We start from the raw sequence: 18,270 nt of genomic DNA, 5'->3' as shown, positions 1-18,270 counted from the left end.
CACCTGTTTTTATGCTTTTTGCTTTAAAGGAGCCATAGATAATCTGTGATGCTTGTTCTCCCTGTCAGGTGGACACAGTGAAACGTCTGCTGATCAAGAAGCTGCCTCCTGTCCTCGCTATCCAGCTGAAGCGCTTCGACTACGACTGGGAGAGGGAGTGTGCCATCAAGTTTAATGACTATTTTGAGTTCCCTAGGGAGCTCGACATGGAGCCGTACACGGTAGCAGGTGTGGCCAAGCTAGAAGGCGACGACGTAAATCCGGAAAACCAGGTTATACAACAGAATGAGCCCTCTGAACCGACACCACCAGGCAGCTCCAAGTATCGCCTGGTGGGAGTGCTGGTCCACTCAGGCCAGGCCAGTGGCGGACACTACTATTCGTACATAATCCAGAGGAATGGGGGTGATGGTGAGAAGAACCGCTGGTATAAATTTGATGATGGTGATGTGACTGAGTGCAAGATGGACGATGAGGAGGAAATGAAGAACCAGTGCTTTGGAGGGGAATACATGGGCGAGGTTTTTGATCATATGATGAAAAGGATGTCGTACAGGAGGCAGAAACGCTGGTGGAATGCCTACATCCTGTTCTACGAACGTATGGACTCAATGGACAAGGACAGCGAGCTTGTCAAATACATCTCAGACTTGAATATCTCCTCCACTAAGCCGCATCAGGTCAAGATGCCTGGTGTTATTGAGTGCAGCGTCCGCAAACAGAACGTCCAATTCATGCACAACCGAATGCAATACAGCCTGGAATATTTCCAGTTCATTAAGAAACTTCTGACCTGTAACAGTGTCTATTTAAACCCTCCTCCAGGTATGCATCAGTTTTGTGTGTGCGGGTAAATTCAGAGCTAACTCTTTGGATCCGAAAAAACAAATGACTCTTTTTAGCTAGAGTTTAGTTTAGTGCTAGTTTCTTTTTGCTTTATGTTTGCTCAGAGCTTTTGAGACATGGTTCCAATACTGGAACCATTAACTGTAGCAGATGTTTACAAAGCCATCTGCTGCCAGATATCATGCTGATAAATCATGGTTGCAAACACCAGCTAATATAGCTGTGTTTGATCATTTTATTAATCAAGGTAAGGTCCATGTAATCTGGAAAGCCTCTTAAGAGAGGGAGACCTGAACAAGATGGCAATGAAAACAGGCAATCGATAAAATGATACCAGCAAGAATAAAATAAACAATACTCAGATAAGACAGTCCAACCATCCACTCATGTTGACAGGTTGTATGAAAAATAATAGCATGTATTTCATTACTGATGCACAGGTTGTGTTGTTCCTCCAGTAATGGCCGTGCTCTTAAATTCCCCCTGAAACCTACTTTGATGTTTTTGATTAATTCCTCATTGTATCTGATCTGTGGGTTTCAAAGCTTGTCTTTTAAAGACACAGCTGCTGGCAAAAAAAAAAATTATATATATATATATGAGAGAGAGATATAGATATATAGAGATATAGATATATCAACTCGATGTTATAAATAAAATTTTCATGGAGGGGGAAAAGAAATTGATGTTTAGTAGTTCAGCACAGACTGCTTAATACTGCACTACCTCTGTGTTAGGCATTACAAAGCTCTGATGCATTATTATTTGAACCAGAGCCCAGTGATACCCTAACCTCAAAAACACAGAATTTGTTCTGATCATAAGAAAATGTATCTATATGTATGACACGTGGATTAGCCCACGCACTGACCCGACATACAGTGTCAGTTTAGGTAGTTTCACATTTTATTTGAGCTTGCTCTGAGCCTTTAAGCTGCTGCCTTGTTTTGTGAGCCGACAACTTCCCATCTGCTGTTTCATTACGTGCATTTCATGTTTCATCTAAATCCAAACAAAGGAAATGTTTGTTTGCTATTTACACACTCCAGTGGAGTTGCATATTTCACTTCCTTTGTGTGTTTCTTAGCCAGCTCTGTTGATGTGCAGTAGTTACTTTAAGGAGAAGTAGTTGGGTGAAGCCTTAGTTGTATGTTTAAGCATTGAAGAATTACCTGCAGTTACATGGAATATTTTCTTTGTTTTGGTAACCGCTGCTCTTTCTTTTAGGACAAGACCACCTTTTGCCAGAGGCAGAGGAGATTGCTATGATAAGTGCTCAGCTGGCTGCTAGGTTTCTCTTCAGCACAGGTTTTCACACCAAGAAAGTAGTACGGGGTCCTGCCAGTGACTGGTGAGCCTTGCTGTTTCTTTTTTCCTTTTTTTTTTTTCCCTCAAGTGTTCCTGCCCTTGTTTACACATGTTTATCTTGTTTTCCCCTCTAGGTATGATGCCCTTTGCATCCTGCTGAGGCACAGTAAGAATGTACGCTACTGGTTTGCACACAACGTTTTGTTTGCTTATCCTAACCGGTTCTCTGAGTACCTGCTTGAGTGCCCGAGCGCTGAGGTCCGTGGGGCATTTGCCAAGCTCATTGTCTTCATCGCTCACTTCTCCCTGCAAGACGGCCCCTGCCCCTCCCCCACCGCCTCGCCTGGACCCTCAGCTCAGGTTTGTGCCAGACTTACATCTGGGCACTGGAAAAAGGACTTTAATTAGCTCTGTATGGCCTCACATGTTACCACGATGCCTTTGATGGACTCCACCTGATTTCATGTTTGTGTTTTAGGGCTGTGATAACCTCAGTCTAAGTGACCACTTATTGAGAGCTGTCCTCAACCTGCTCAGACGAGAAGTTTCTGAGCACGGCCGTCATCTGCAGCAGTACTTCAACCTCTTTGTCATGTACGCCAATCTGGGTAAGGAGCGCACAGAGATTGTTAAGCTTTTATGTACATTTGTTCCTCAATGAATTCTACAAAATTTTATGTAAACTATAATTCAGTTCTTTAATAATTAAAGTTATTTGGTGCTTGGAATGCTTTTACTTTCTTCTGACCTGTCATTACTCCTGCCACATGCAGGCCTGGCTGAAAAGACGCAACTGCTGAAGCTGAATGTTCCTGCCACGTTCATGTTGGTCGCTCTGGACGAGGGGCCTGGCCCTCCAATTAAGTATCAGTATGCTGAACTGGGCAAGCTCTACACTGTCGTCTCTCAGCTGGTTCGCTGTTGTGACGTCTCTTCACGCATGCAGTCCTCCATCAATGGTGAGTTGTTGGGGTCCCCCTTCTCCTTTTAGGCACAAGTTGTATGAGCTCAGTTAAAGTGAACAAGTGATTGTGTGAAAAGGGTTAGTGAGAGCCCAGTGAGGATTTTCATCCTTGCTCAGGATCTAGTGACTGACAAACAGCCACTCTGAGCCTCTGTGCTGTGTAGGCACAACTTGGAGCTGAGGGCTCTCAAAGATGATGAATCAGGGACTTCGCTAATATCCGCCTGCATTTGTAGGATAGTCCATCTTAACTTTTGTTTTGTATTTCCTGCAGGTAATCCCCCTCTTCCTAACCCATATGGGGACACCAACCTGACAGCTCCGGTGATGCCTGTGCAGCAGCTGGTGGCAGAGATCCTGTTTGTGAGGACGAGCTACGTAAAGAAGATCATTGAGGACTGCAGCAACTCTGAAGAGACAGTGAAGCTGCTTCGCTTCAGCTGTTGGGAGAACCCTCAGTTCTCCTCCACTGTGCTCAGTGAGCTGCTCTGGCAGGTAAACATCTAATGCTTCTTCAGAGCAACATGATATTCAGAACTCCATAGGTTTCTTTCTTATAAACGTCTACAAGTGCTTGTATTTAGACTGTACACATTGTCTGCAGGTGGCGTACTCGTACACCTATGAGCTGAGGCCTTACCTGGACTTGCTGCTACAAATCCTGCTCATCGAGGACTCCTGGCAAACACACAGGTCAGACTTGATTGCTGAGTGCAGAAAGTTACAATTTTTAAACTTGAACGTGGTTTTAAATTTCTCCTTTGTTTCTTTTTGTGTGTGTAGGATTCACAATGCGCTGAAGGGCATTCCCGATGACAGAGATGGGCTTTTTGACACCATCCAGCGCTCCAAGAACCACTATCAGAAACGAGCTTATCAGTGCATTAAGTGCATGGTGGCCCTTTTCAGCAACTGCTCTGTGGCTTACCAGATTTTACAGGTAAACAGGCTGTCTTTCTTTTACTAATGCAGACCAAAGTAAGCACTAAGTAACATAACAAGAAAGAGGTATATTGATGGGCTTTGGCATGCGAAAAGGCTGGAAGCTTTAAAACGTAATGTTACATTTCTGTGCTTGTCTGTACAGAGTAACGGTGACCTGAAGCGAAAGTGGACGTGGGCAGTGGAGTGGCTGGGCGATGAGCTGGAAAGGAGGCCATACACAGGAAATCCACAGTACACCTACAACAACTGGTCCCCTCCTGTTCAGAGCAACGAGACCTCCAACGGATATTTCCTGGAGCGCTCTCACAGTGCACGTATGACACTGGCCAAGGCCTGTGAGCTCTGTCCCGAGGAGGTAATACCATTAACCTTGTACTGTACACACCCACAGATTCTCTTTAACACTATCTTGCAGTCTTAGGGAGAGGTAACAGAAAAAATATTGTAAGACTGAGGCTGAATGTGAATGTGTATCACATCACTTCAACATAAAAAGCCCAAATGAATGGTCTAACATGACCAGCATTTAACATGTGGATATGTATGAGTACTAACACGGTGATTAATCGAATATTAAGCCGATCAGAAAATTTGTATTTTACCATTTTCTCTACCTCTTTTAGTTACGCACGAAATGTGTTGTGTATTTTTAGCTTTGTATCCTGATTTTTTAAAAAAAACAAAACATACAGAGTAAATTATCTGGAATCTAAGTGCTCAGCTAAAAGAAACTGAGCTTGATTAAAGTACAGCTTACCATGTTTGACTCTGTGTTGTTTACATGGCTGCAGTTCACAATACACACAGATATGATTGTGTTGTTTTCACTTAAAATGCGTTACTTGTATATATTTTTTTATGAATGGAAAATCCAGTCAAATGACACACTTCTCCTGTAATATTCCATACACAGCTCAAGTGTACTCAGGGAAGCCCAGGGAAGGTCAGTATTCCAGGCACCACGACATAAAAGAAGGAAGTGAGACAAAACCTACCAAAAGAATCAGCAGAGAAACAACAGTTTTAGCTTCCATCACATTTAACACTAGTTTAAATCGAATTGCACAGCTTTGAGTTTCTTGTAGATTAGTCAGAGGCTTGAAACACTATGACGATGAGCCTTTTGCATGTATTTTCAATATAAATGTCATGTAAATAATTTAGGATGTGCAGTTAGAGTAAACTACTCCAATTTTGTACATGTCCACTCTGCGTAGGTAAAGCAGATTGTGAGCGTACATGATATTTTATTTAAAAAAAACAAAAAAAACATTTCTTGGCTGTTCAAGTAAAAGGCAAGGTGTACTGGCCACTGGTGAGATATGAGATGCTATGTAGTGTAACTAAGCATGAGAAGTCATGTTACGCAGCTGCACACAGTGAACAGATCTTTGTTCTCTTCCTGTCCTGTTGCCCAGTCTCAGCAGCACTGACATAGCCAGTCTTCAATCTCAGTCTAGTGCTCTTTTGCCAGTTTTTGCTTCCTCCCCAACTTGCAGTGTGGTATGGCCAGCCACCTGCATCTCCTAGCCTCAGCTGTACTTGAGCATTCAATGCTAGTTACAGTATTTTAACTGTTAAGCCCTTGTGCTTTTTTAGCCGCTGTTTTGCAGATTTGTACATTTCTAGATCTCAAAAGTTGCACATTACTCTTAAAGGCATAGGCAGCCCCTAATGTGAAGCTGTCAGTTTTGTTATTTGGACCAAATCAAAAGCCAGAACTTATCATATTCATAGTATTAAGTTTTAATCTGTGACAAAATAATGAACAAAAGCTAAATTGAAAAGTTTATAAACTCGTGATGTTTCAGATAGCTTTCAGGTCCTGTCTGTTACATCATGTTGTAATGTTGATGTGTACTTGACCTTGCCTCAGAGATAAGACTGTAAAACGATGAGGCTGATGTTATTTGATATAGCATGATAAAAGTACAAATGCCAATGAGCCTTATCCTTTAAAAACGACGCACTGAAATTACCTCCACAGTAGAGGTTCATGTGCACCTTCTGTTAGCTCCATTTTTCATGCTCTCAGCTGTAGACGCCACCCACACACATAATTCAATCTCCTAAACCTTATTTACTTGACAACACAGTAGGAAGTTTGACTTTCCCACACAAGCTACTCTCTGATGTCAGACTATTATACTTTGTTCAAATAGATGAGCACATTTCCAGTTTTTGTCTTGATATGTGATTACAAACATATATTTATCTCTTTTATTCTAGGAGCCAGATGAACAGGAAGCACCCGATGATCAGGACTCCTCCCCACCTGAGGATACGTCTCTGTACCCACATTCTCCTGGAACAACCCAGTTTCAGCAGGTAGTGTCTCAGAGGACAGCTTACTGCTCATTCCCAGAACTTGCAATAGAAAGCAGCCCAAGCTTTTAGCAGCATAACTAAGAGAGTATCCAGCTCTTTACTAAAGAAAAAAGGATAATCTTACAGTACAGTTCAAGTATTTGTCTCCCATACCCAAACTGGGAGCTCGGTCCACAGCAGAGGGGCCTGCTAGCTGAACATGGGGTTTCTGAACTTTGGTGTGTGAGAGGAAAGACTTTAAGATAAATTCTGGATTTAACAGGGACACAGAAATATGACGTCTCCTAGTTTCTGTTTGCCAACAACTTTTGCTTAACTGGAAACTTTTCAGGGAGGGGTTACGACACCTGATTTTACAAAAAAAGAAAAACAAAATTCCATCCCAGAAGTGCGCAGCTTGTGAAGTGTTTTTTCAGTGTCACTCTGAGACAGGATGTTCTCGAGTTTTCATATTGCACAGGTAAAAGAACGCAGTCTTAGACAGTGGTTTCCATCCCGTACCGAGTCTTGTATTATCTGTTAATGATGCTGGTAACCATAGTGATAAGTGTTTTTTTCCTGAGTATTATTTCGTGCCCGAGCGCTCACACAATCAGAGGCTCAGGTTTTCTCAGTTTGTGATAATACTGCACTGCAGACAACTTTGTGTGCTTCCACGCGTACAAACTGTACTTGAGTTCATCCCTTTACACTGATTTTGGCACGTTTTGTCTGTGTATTCAGTAATTTACCACACCAGGCTCATTTCTTTCATCAGAAACACTTCATCCATCTTTGAGGTCAAGTGCAAGTAAAATGTAGACAGGAAGCGGCATGTGGCTTCACCTTGAGTGGCTGTCAGGGCATTTATCCCTACTGAAGACATACATTACTAATCATAGATGTGGATTTTTTTATAGGTTCTGCTTTGTGAAAGGCAGAGTAATTTCCTGTTTAGTGCATTTACAGCAAGCAAACACGGACTAAAAACAATCTGTGGTGCACATGTTGACTGTAGTGAAGAAATGTGGCTCTGATGTTTTTACTGATTCAGCAGCAGAGGTGAGGTCTGTCAGTGTAGATTAGTTTGGAGTTATTGGCCCTAGCAGCGTTGCACGTGCACAAAACACGTGGCTGTGGATGCAATTAAAGCATGTCATGTTTTCATTTGAGTGCATTTCTTATACGATGTGCTGATTTTTCTCCACGCTCTCCCCCCGAACAGAACAACCACCCTCACGGGCAGCCGTACACCGGGCCTGCTGCTCAGCACATGAACAACCCCCAGCGCCCCGGTCCGGCCTCCGCTCCGACTCCAGGCCCGACCCAGACTTCCGCCCCCGCCCCTGCCCCCGCCCCCGGTACCACTCCAGGAACAGGCCCGCGAGCACAAGAGAACTGGGAGGGCACAGAGGAGGTCGCCCCCACCCCCACCCCCACCCCAGCGCCCGCCCCGCCTAAGGAGTAACCTCCCCCTCCCTTCCTCTGCTGTGCCTCGAGCCTCCATCGTCCCGCTCTCTCCTCTCGCCGGGTCCTACCTTTCTCTTTCTCTCTCTCTGGCCCCAGGGCAGGGTAGAGCCAGGCCACTTCTCTCTCCACTGTCCCCACTCCCCCCGACAGCCTGCGGGAGACGCTCTCCCCTGACCTGAGGCTGCCTGACTGTGCGACAGGGGCCCGTTGGCGGCTGCAGAGGCGAGGGAGTGGACAAGAGTTCTAATAACGAAAAAAACAAATTTACCCGGAGCTGACGATGCTGATGCGCTTGTCTACACGACAAAAAGGTGTACATAGTATGTTAATGTTTTTGACTGTTCAGATTCCCCAGTAGCATAACTCTGTGTGGTTTGCTGTTGGGAGATGTTGCAGATGTTATGAAAAACAAAATGGATATTATAAATAATAAAAATTCCCCCCCAGAAAAAAAAAACTGTAAGAAGACAACAACTCCTCTTTGTTTTATCACCCATGCTCAGCAGTAAAACTTTGTTCTGCCATCGGACGGTTTCTGGTCATTCACCTGTAGAAGGACGCATTGTTATCATCATAATTATATTCTTCTTAAGCTCCTTGGCAACCTTACGACCCACGCCAAATCAACCCGCGAGCTGTGGTTGGGTTTTACTGCGAGACGTGGAATGGTTGGGTGGACTTTAATGGTGTTTGGTTGATGTGAAAAAGCATTGATGCAACATTGTTCTGAAACTCATTGCCTTTCTCTCACTTTTTTTTTTCTTTTTCTTTCTTTTTTTTTGGGTTCTGGTAATTAATTCAATCCTTTCTGAAGCTCTAGTTAATATGCTGTAACATTTAGCATGGCTTCTCACCAGAATAGTGTAGCCCATGGGAAGACTTGTGATCATAACAACCTAAAAGCTGTTCTTAATCCACATCTCCAGAGGGGTGTTGTTACCCTTTAGGTTGTCTTTTTTTTTTTCTACTCATCTACCCTGTCTACAAAGAGGGCGATACTTTTTTGTTTTTTTGGAACCAATGTATGAATAAGTGGCTTTTCAATTGCACATTATAATCCTCCAACTTCACATTTGGCAGTCCGTTTCGGTGGGTTAGACAACTTTAGCTTTCATCTATAGGAAAATGAACACATATGCAACAGAAATGCTGCACTGGGCTTTCTGGTGTATAATAGACTGTGTGGTTTGCTTCCGTCTCTTCAATAGAGCCTAGTCGTAGACAGACTTTGTTGCCCATCGGCCTCCTTTCTGCCGTGGAGCTGGTCAGGTTTGGCATCTGGCTGCGGTTTGGGATGATGTGACTGATCCTGAGCAGCAGCGAGCACCCACCCCACCCCACCCCCACCTTTGAGAGTAGGTCCCACAGCAGGGTTTTACCGTAAGAATAGCGGCTGGTTAGTCATGTTGCAACTTGAGCTAACTTGTGATTATGTAGGAGTAAAGGTAAACATCAGTAAATACTGTATTTAATTGGTAACTTGAATGCGTGTAATATTCTTTTTTTTTTTAATTCATTTTTTTTCTTTTTTTTTGTCAAAAACATACCAAATACTCCTGCAAATGAAAATATTCTGCCCACCGTATTATATTTAAATATTTTGCTCTTATTTTATAGAATTTATTTTGTTGTATTTCACTAAAAAAAAAATAGAATTTGATTTAAGAGGAACATTTTTGTCCTTGTGTTATTTTTAAAGAAGATATTTGACTGTACAGAGTTCTGCGCCCTGTTTTTTGCCGACTTTTGTTTTGGCCATGGTGTGACGTTGAATTCTGGAGCTACAGTCGCGATGTGGACTTTCACTTTGTGAGGTTTTTTTGTGCACAGAAATATAACAAAAAAAAAAGCATTGCGCCCTTAGCAAATAAAGAACATGGAATCTTGCCTGCGTGTCATTTTTAAGCGTTGGACAGTTCAGAAGATACTTGACTTGTTTTCGATTCTGCATGAACTGTTCTGTTGAGCGATTGGTTAATTGATAAATGTGCATCAATTTGTCCCTGGACGGGTCTCCACTAAATGGAATCCAACACTAATAAATTACAGCTGTGGTGCTCCTACTTTGATGGCCAAAACCTGACTGCTGTTAAACTGTCTCAAATCTCTATCACAGACACTCACACTCCTCAATTCCTCTCCTTCCCCTTTGGTACCTCCCACCGAAGATGCGAGGTAGCAGCCATGTAGTAAAATGAGACGTCTTTTTTTTCATATCCTTGGTTTACAATGTCAATTAAATGTTTGACTAAAAACTAAACTGTTTAACAAAACTTATAAAAAAGACTAGCTCTTCAAACAACTGCCATGGTTTGTATACTTGTGTGTGCAGTGTGACTTTTATTGAATCTGTGCCTTAATAAGGCCCAACTTGAAGGGAGTCATACTTTGAAAAGAACAGTATTTGTTGAAAGTGTGAATCTTACATAGTGGCCACAAGAGCAAAATAATTAAGTCTCTTTAACCAACTCTTGCCAAGCATGTGGCAGTTTCACCTCCATCAAGTCTCCAGTCTGATTTCCAAGTACCCTTCACTATTACTGATTTCTGGGTCACACTCAGAAGGCTGAGAGCAGGGATGGATTACTGAGGTCAGGCTATTTTACTGCTTATGTACTTCAATGCATTGAAAGTTCAATCACCTGCCCAATAAGATGCCCTCTAGTGTTTAGAAGTGGTGACTACAGTAAAGCAGCTAAAATTAATTTTTGGTTTTCTAAAAAACCCCAAACAACTTTAAATCTTTCAGATAAGGGAAACACATTCCGACCCTCGCTCCTCAAAGAAGACCATAACCTAAAAACAAAGATTAAGACAAAGGGATTTGTAATAAGTTATTCCTGTCACCAAACAGTAAAATAATAACTGGTGACCTCAGTGTGATTTGTTTTCCCCCTGTAAATCTGACTAAATCTTTAAAACCTGATGCAAATTCTAACTTGTATACAAATTGTTTTAAATTAAAAACTAATTAGCCTTAACAGGGTTAAAAAATATCCGTTGAGTATTTTTTTCAAGTGTGTTAAAGCTGGAACACCTGCTCCTGATCATCATCACAACTCAGGAAGAAAAAAACCCCCCACTATATTCCTTTTTGTTTTAAACTCCCCAAAGTTTGTGCATGTTGAAAGCTTGTTGAGCTTAAGTCACAAAAATATTGCGCAAAGTCAACACTGTCAGATTATAATATTACAGCTTCACCTTTAAAATTCCACAACTACTCAGTTTCACACAAGGAAAACGTGCTCATCTAACCACCTCACTGAAATGGGGTTCATTGTTTTGTATGTGGTGTGGACTCCAGAATGACTTCAGCCAATCAAATGTTTTGGAACAGGTTTTTATTATCAACACGGTCAGATTTAGTTCTCCTTCTCCTGGACGGTCTTTGTTCCGCGCAGTCTGCCTGTACGACGGGCAGCAATAAGACCGACCTTGCGACCAGCAGGTGCATCCCTCCTGATTGTTGAGGGTTTGCCGATGTGCTGATGGTTACCACCACCGAAGGGATGCTCAACAGGCTGCAGGAGGACAGGAGAGGGGGGGAAGAAGCATCTTTAGTATGAGGACTTTCAAAGGGGAATCCATCCTCTACTCTTTTCTTCCTCACTGACTAATTTAACAGCAAGCACACAACCAGGTATTGTGATACACATCCTTTCACCAGCCTCTTAGCTCTGAGAATCACAACCAACAAGCCTTTATTTCATATGTTCAATAAAGATTGTTTTCTTTGTGACCAGAAAGGTTCAAACATGGACTTTCTTAATGTGGTTGGTGCTCTGACGACACAGGCAGCACCATCTAAAACCTCAAAGCAGGTTGTTCCTCTAAACGTTTTGAGATTTGCCCGCCCACAGTGTGTGAGAGTTCTGCAGACTCTTCTGGAAACCCATTAGGGTAACTGTAATACCGAGTGATTAGCTATTATCTTCACCTCCTCTGAGAATAGGCAATCATCTGCATCAGTGCTGAGACTTTTCATGGGGCTCCATATTAAACTTTTCTAAAGATTCAATGTGAACATTGCATAATGTGCCCAAAATAACACAGTCTGATTATCTGCCTACATGATATGTCTTTCAGATCAATGCATAAATACATGCATCTGTCTGCTGCTCTGCCTTCAGTCCTCTATGTGTTTCTAATTACAGCACAGTGCCGGTACGCTCATGTTCACTTACGTTCATAGCCACACCACGGACACGTGGCCAGCAGTTCCTCTTGGCCTTGTACTTGTGGTAGGCACGACCGGCCTTCAGGATGGGCTTGTCAATACGTCCACCTCCAGCAACCACACCTTCAACACAGAAGGAGGGCAGACACGTTTAAACGGTTTCCTCAGTCCAAAGACTAGATCAAACACGCGGCTGTTTCGTTACGCTTTCTTACCAACGACGGCTCTGTTGGCAGAGGCGATGACCTTCTTGGCGCCTGAGGGCAGCTTGACTCTGGACTTCTTGGTCTCGGGGTTGTGGGAGATGACTGTGGCGTAGTTTCCTGAAGCACGGGCCAACTTGCCTCTGTCACCGGGCTTCTCCTCAAGGCAGCAGATGATGGTTCCCTCAGGCATTGTGCCAACGGGCAAGACATTACCAATGTTCAGCTGAGCTGTGGAACAAAGGATGAGAGGACAAGCTTCAAACTTCCATCTGACAATCTGAACACAGTGTCATGTAAGCAACAGCTCTGTTAGCGTTTCATTGGAGGCTGACTGAAGACAGGCAATCAAAAAATGTAACAGAAACACGAGGCAGCAGATAAGCAGGTGCTGCACAGCACAAAAGCAAATAATCACCCTCTGATTACACCCTAGAATTCTTCTGCTCTTTTCACGGATGCTCATCTTTGCTTAACGAGGTAAATAAGACACAATAGTTCAATTAGAACCAACACTGAGACTGAAAATTATTATTAAGACATCATGTGGCTCATTCAGATAACTTTATCCATCTTCTCCATCAAGGACCACCAATGGAACAGATTTATTATTTTTAGACCATAAAATATTTAACCATGCAGATGCTCAAACATTACACACTTCATGTTTAAAATTGCTGTTATCATGTTTGTCATTTAACAACCACAACTTAAAAGTCTCAGGGGAAAACAGAGATCCCCCTGAAGTGGGCAGTGTGGCTGAGGACAGCTGAAGTCCTGACCTATATATCAGAATAGAGCTGCTGGTTCCAACCCCAATAACAAGTACAGGAGGGCAACTGTCGCCATCTACTACTACCAAACACATGGTACTGGGTGCTTCTTCTGTCCCCACAAAGTACAAGTGTGGACCACAGCCACAAAACTACAGATACCAAGTTAAAAAAAAAAAAAAGGCGTGTAAATGCCTTCAAACTGTTGAGTTTCTGTCAGTAGATATTAAAATAAAAAACATCACCGCAGTCCCAAACAGCTGACTCTCTGCACAACAGCACCATAATCAATGAAGGAAATGCTGATTTTTATTCATGTAGAAGGAAATACAAATAAAAGTAATCAAGTAGCGTAATTACACTTTGACTAAAGCTAAAAAATAACTAACAGCTACATCCTGCAAGGACTTTAAGACTTATGAGTGAAATTGAGATCTCAAGTGTGTCCAGCATTAATCCAAACTATCAAAGAGCAGAAAACATTCAGGCAGCTTCTTGTCGAGTTGTTCTGTATGTTGCATATTCTATCAGCTCCTATATCATATATGATCATTACTCCTGTGACTAACTTTATGACAGGAAAACATTAAATCATATCATTACATGGCTCCCTGGAACTACTGCCACCTCTGAAGCCACTTAATCTTAACAGGAACTTTAAAAGAGTCTGAGTGGGACAGAGGTCCAAAATTCCTTCTCAAGCTTGATTTAGACTTCTGTGGGAAATCTATGTCATAACTTGCATAGCAACTGGAAACTACTTTCATCCCTACACCTCAACCTTCCACGCCATTCAAGTCATCTTTTTATGTGTCGACCTGATGTTTAGTTACATTTCTCAAGAGATGGATGTCAGATTATGTAGCAGGTTGTGGCGTAAGGTTAAAATGGGGATCCAGCTATGGTGTAAGATCGGACGCAAAAATATAATTCACGCATTAGTGTCACGTTGTGGAAAGATCCATGGCAACAGATGAAAATCTAAGAGCAGCTCATACACCCTTGCTCAGCGTCTTACCCTTCTTGCCACAGTAGATGAACTGTCCGGTGTGGATGCCCTCGGCGGCAATGAAGAGCTCCGTCCTCTTCTTGAACCGGTATGGGTCACGGAAGACCACTTTGGCCAGGGGGGCACCACGGCCAGGGTCGTGGATAATGTCCTGCAAGGGAAAACCAGCAGGAAAGACATTACGAATGCATCCACCCTCACCACTGCCCAAAACAGCTCGGATTTATCATCAAATTACCTTCACAATCCCCTTGATGTAACCATGGCGTTCAGCGAAGTCAATGTGACGGAGTTTAGCAGCACCTTTCCTGTGCTTGACGTGGGCTTTAAACACAGAGCCCGCACCTTTTCTCTGTCCCCTGATTACACGTCCCATCGTGTACTGAAAAACAGAGCATTTAATGAAAAAAAGTTACATTCTAGTCTCTAGTCTTGTTTAATACAGGATAAAATTAAATCCAGCATCTCCATCAAACAGGTCAAAACAGAGAGAAACATGTGGCTACCCCTCTAAGCAGACCTGTGTAGTAATTACTAAAGCTAAACCTCATTGAATGGATCCAACCTTAACTTATAAGATACATAAAAACACTTTAAAGCAAACATTTAACCAGTAGCAAGTTAAAAACAAAAAACGTGTCAAAGGCCTGAGTTTAAATGTGAGGGTTTAATGAGTTCCACTGGTTTTTAAAAGCTTGAAACAGACACGTATTTGTCGGCTTGACATATGAAATGCTAACAGGGCTGCTACTAATGTAAAGTCACATTAAGTTTTCCTTTATGGGAACTTTAACCTAAAGCTTATGTGTGTTTGTCGGTATAGTGGCTGAAACACTGCACAAAGCGAGTTTGGCTTCTCATATGCAGTAATACATCTCTCATAATGCTAGCTGTCGTTAGCCCGCCAAGCTAGCCTCCGTTAAGTCAATTTGTTAAAGTAACGGTTCAGGTTTAACACAAATTTCCTTTATTCCAACATTTACACGCGTATATACAAATTTAATTATTAACATTTTGCCAAATTTGCTCATATGAAAGGCTGCCGGCCTTTTAGCTACCAGCACACCGCTGTAAGTGCGCCATGTCGCCCAACAGGGACAAACAAGCACGAAAAAAAAGCTTAAAATCAAAAGTCTGTCGTTAAAATGCTCGTTAGGTCTTAGTCTTATACACTTGTTCCGTATTTAGAAATGTCTTTTTAAAGCGGATGGCCTAATTATATCTGGATTTAGAACAGATTTTTAGGACGGGCATCAGAAAGTAGACGTCCTACCTAAACTCCGTTGACGGAAAGAGGAAGCGCAAAGGAAAAAGCCAAGGTTTTCTTCCGGAGAAATCACCGCGGGGGCCGACGGGAAATGTAGGCTTCGTCCTCGTTTTCTTATTTTAACTCGGAAGTAAGCAGCGATTGTCGCAAATAGAAGAATCGCAGCTCTGAGGTATTAAAACTCTATATGTGTTAAATGATGGGAGCACAATCTTAGCATAAATACAGAATAAATAAACCTAAACGCTACCTTTAAGCAATTTGGATTACAAACATTTTCACACGTTGAATGATAGAAGATAAAATAAAAAATAAACATTTTTTTGGGCTATGAGGATGTTTATAGTAGCCTATAATGAGTTTCTTTCTAAATGTAGCTGAGCATTACACAAAAAGAGTATACAGGGATCTTTGAGTCTTTACTGAGGAGTATGATGACAGAAGAACAGCCCTCTTAAAAAAAGAAAAAGAAAAAAAGAAAAAGAAAGACTGTGGGAAAAAATGAACTCCAGGAGATGGCAGCAAAATAATGTCAGAGTGGTTTTTATGCTCAACCATGAAATAATTGCCTGAAATATTTTTGAAAATTAAAGCTTCTGACAATTTTAAAAACTGATTAAATATGAATTTGCATATAAGCAAAGCAAAGCTTGCTAAAGCAGAATCAGTGACATTTGTGAGGTGTGAACTACTAAGCAGAATTTTTGGCCTGTGTTAAATAATGTTGGCAATATGTTTTAGGGATATTATCAGTACTTTTAGTGTGAAATGTGCTTGCACTGTCATTCTTGTGATGTTTGGTAAAGTCATCCCAGTTCTAAAAGATCATGTGGCCCCTGATGTAATCCCACTGGACTCTGGGATTCTGTTATTTTGTCCTCTAGCTTCACCATTGAAAGTCAGCAGGGTGGTATTAGTGCATTAGTACATACCTCTGGACAGCTGAAATCGAGATGCACTAACTCTTAATGGGAAAATTAGCAGGAAGTGTAAATTTAGTGCAAAACTCAACCAAGAAGGCGTTTTATCATCTCAGGTCTTTAATTCACCTCAAGTCCCCTGTGATTTTTCTCACCACAGAAGAAGATGTGAGAGCAACAGTTGGCTCCCCTTCTGAGATCCGAGTGTCCCGCTGGTGGAACCACTCCACTGTGATTAATGGGGGCATGCACACACCCACAGAGCTGACACTGTCTGTGATAAATGGGTGGTTCACTTATTGTGATGCTGCATTGTTTTATAAAGTCCCACAGGCTTAACATGAATAAATGCTGCACACATGCACACAGGTTTTACACGTTACTGTGTTTTTGTTTCTTCTGAGGACACAGGAGTCATCCTAATTAAGATCCTCCAAATGACCCTGCAGATGTTTGTTTAATACACTGCAGTCTCAGATCTTCATGTCTTTATCAGTCACATCCGTGTTTCATTGTTTCGGTTCACTGTTTGATGCATTGAAATAAAGCAGTCACTTTAAATTGTTGTAACAAAAGCGAGAAGCGAGTTCATACAAGTTCAGAAACAAAGCATTCCTCTCTGTATTATTGTGTTACCTGGATGCTAAAGTGAGAAAGATAATTAAAGAATATTTATCATCACTGGTACGAAACTCCAGGCAGCACAGCAACGCGGTGATTAGCACTGTCTCAAAGCAAGAACAGTTCAATTCAACCACCTGGCTGGAGCCACGTGACCTTGACAACAATAAGAAAAATGTAAGAAAGATATCATTCAATCACACTTCTCATGGCTTCATCTACAGTAAGAGGGCATTGCAAGGTTACCTTGCTTGAGGCTTCTGCTAATAAAAACTGTATCTATGTGTCTCTCTAAAAGATAAAACCTATCCTTATTTTTATTATATTTATATATACTAACAAATTCCCAAGCTATGTGTGGGAGGCAGGGAAAGTACATACATACATATGATCATTACAGTATGATGCTATGATACATTATATTGTGACACTCCAGTCTAACCTGACATTCCTCAACTGCTGAACTGAACTGTCAAATATAGATACACAAATATATACGATTGTGGTATTTGTACAGAATACGCCATATAGATGTTGCCACTCACAGTAACTGCTTGTGCAAAGTTTCATCAAGAATGGTTCACTCATCATAAGCATACATACACCAAGGTTTTTACTTGATGTGTCTTAATCAGAATCAGAATTTGATTTATCCCTAAGTTTGTACACAAATGAGGAATTTGTCCTGATGTCATTGTGCAAAAACCTGTGATACAGAAATGGAATATATCATCATATACCAATGCATCAATATATGCATTGGTATATGCAAAAATCTTTAAAAAAAAAAGAGAGAGAGAAAGGAAAAATTCTAAATGCTGGTAGAAAAGGATGTTCCCTGACCGGGAATCGAACCCGGGCCGCGGCGGTGAGAGCGCCGAATCCTAACCACTAGACCACCAGGGACTTGCGTCAACCGCCTCCACCTCTACAATCAGAATGTAATACACCTGACCGCCAGATGGCGTTGTTGAGCTTGGTGGCGATCCAAACGCAGAAGTTTTTCCATGAACTTTAAAACTGTCAAAATATTCATTGTTTGATCCGCAGCAGTGGAGGAACAGCGGTGAACACCAGAACTGCCTGTTCAGTATTCAGCAGCACGCAGGATCAACACCACAGAGACAAAAGACAAAAGAATTAAGCTAAAGAGTGAGTGCTGGACTGGTAATCATCTGGTGGACGCAGATATCTGAGCTTTATGAGGTGGTAATGTTGTGTTTAAACCTTTTTACTTCTCTACTCTAAATGCTACAGATTTAAAGGCTGCTACATTTTTTAGGTGGAAAGAGTGGAAGTAGAAAGAAGCTCTGCCCATTGAATAAAAGAAAGAACATGTGGTTTTGCATTTAAAACCCAACTTTTCACATACCTGCTGATCTTCACTGTCCTCATTGGTATCTAATTAATACACTCTACATTATACTCTCATCTGCCAGTTTATTGGGTACACCCGTTCA

The 18,270-nt window shown here is 41.9% G+C and overlaps 2 protein-coding genes and 1 non-coding gene across 12 annotated transcripts in view; 1 reads left to right on the top strand and 2 right to left on the bottom strand.

Annotated features, from left to right (window-relative positions):
* usp9 (ubiquitin specific peptidase 9) overlaps window positions 1-10,814 on the top strand; it is a 38,739-nt gene extending 27,925 nt beyond the window's left edge. For 8 of the 10 annotated variants that reach the window (XM_085135695.1, XM_085135700.1, XM_085135699.1 and 5 more), the window contains 12 exons: window positions 69-825; window positions 2,074-2,197; window positions 2,289-2,514; window positions 2,633-2,762; window positions 2,928-3,113; window positions 3,393-3,613; window positions 3,723-3,811; window positions 3,902-4,058; window positions 4,206-4,418; window positions 4,977-5,006; window positions 6,293-6,391; window positions 7,596-10,814. In XM_085135695.1, the coding sequence (XP_084991821.1) occupies window positions 69-825; window positions 2,074-2,197; window positions 2,289-2,514; window positions 2,633-2,762; window positions 2,928-3,113; window positions 3,393-3,613; window positions 3,723-3,811; window positions 3,902-4,058; window positions 4,206-4,418; window positions 4,977-5,006; window positions 6,293-6,391; window positions 7,596-7,838 (2,475 nt within the window). In that variant the 3' untranslated portion in view covers window positions 7,839-10,814. The remainder of the gene's footprint in view (window positions 1-68; window positions 826-2,073; window positions 2,198-2,288; window positions 2,515-2,632; window positions 2,763-2,927; window positions 3,114-3,392; window positions 3,614-3,722; window positions 3,812-3,901; window positions 4,059-4,205; window positions 4,419-4,976; window positions 5,007-6,292; window positions 6,392-7,595) is intronic. The other 2 variants (XM_085135701.1, XM_085135698.1) reach the window with 1 other exon arrangement.
* A 352-nt stretch (window positions 10,815-11,166) lies between these two features.
* Window positions 11,167-15,394, bottom strand: rpl8 (ribosomal protein L8). Its single transcript, XM_085135703.1, has 6 exons — window positions 15,276-15,394; window positions 14,241-14,384; window positions 14,012-14,153; window positions 12,233-12,451; window positions 12,025-12,140; window positions 11,167-11,361 (listed from the first exon to the last, which is right to left on the bottom strand). Exons 2-6 carry the CDS (start codon window positions 14,376-14,378, stop codon window positions 11,203-11,205), a joined length of 774 nt encoding a protein of 257 aa, XP_084991829.1. The 5' UTR covers window positions 14,379-14,384; window positions 15,276-15,394; the 3' UTR covers window positions 11,167-11,202.
* Window positions 15,395-17,644: 2,250 nt separating this feature from the next.
* Window positions 17,645-17,716, bottom strand: trnae-cuc (transfer RNA glutamic acid (anticodon CUC)). Its single transcript has one exon. It is a non-coding gene; the product is annotated as a tRNA-Glu (tRNA).
* Between the last annotated feature and the right edge of the window lie 554 nt (window positions 17,717-18,270).

This window comes from Neolamprologus multifasciatus, chromosome 16 (genome assembly GCF_963576455.1).
Source record: "Neolamprologus multifasciatus chromosome 16, fNeoMul1.2, whole genome shotgun sequence".
Classification (NCBI taxonomy): domain Eukaryota; kingdom Metazoa; phylum Chordata; class Actinopteri; order Cichliformes; family Cichlidae; genus Neolamprologus; species Neolamprologus multifasciatus.
The sequence above is the reverse complement of the archived record's forward strand: the minus strand, read 5'-3'. Positions and strand labels throughout refer to the sequence as shown.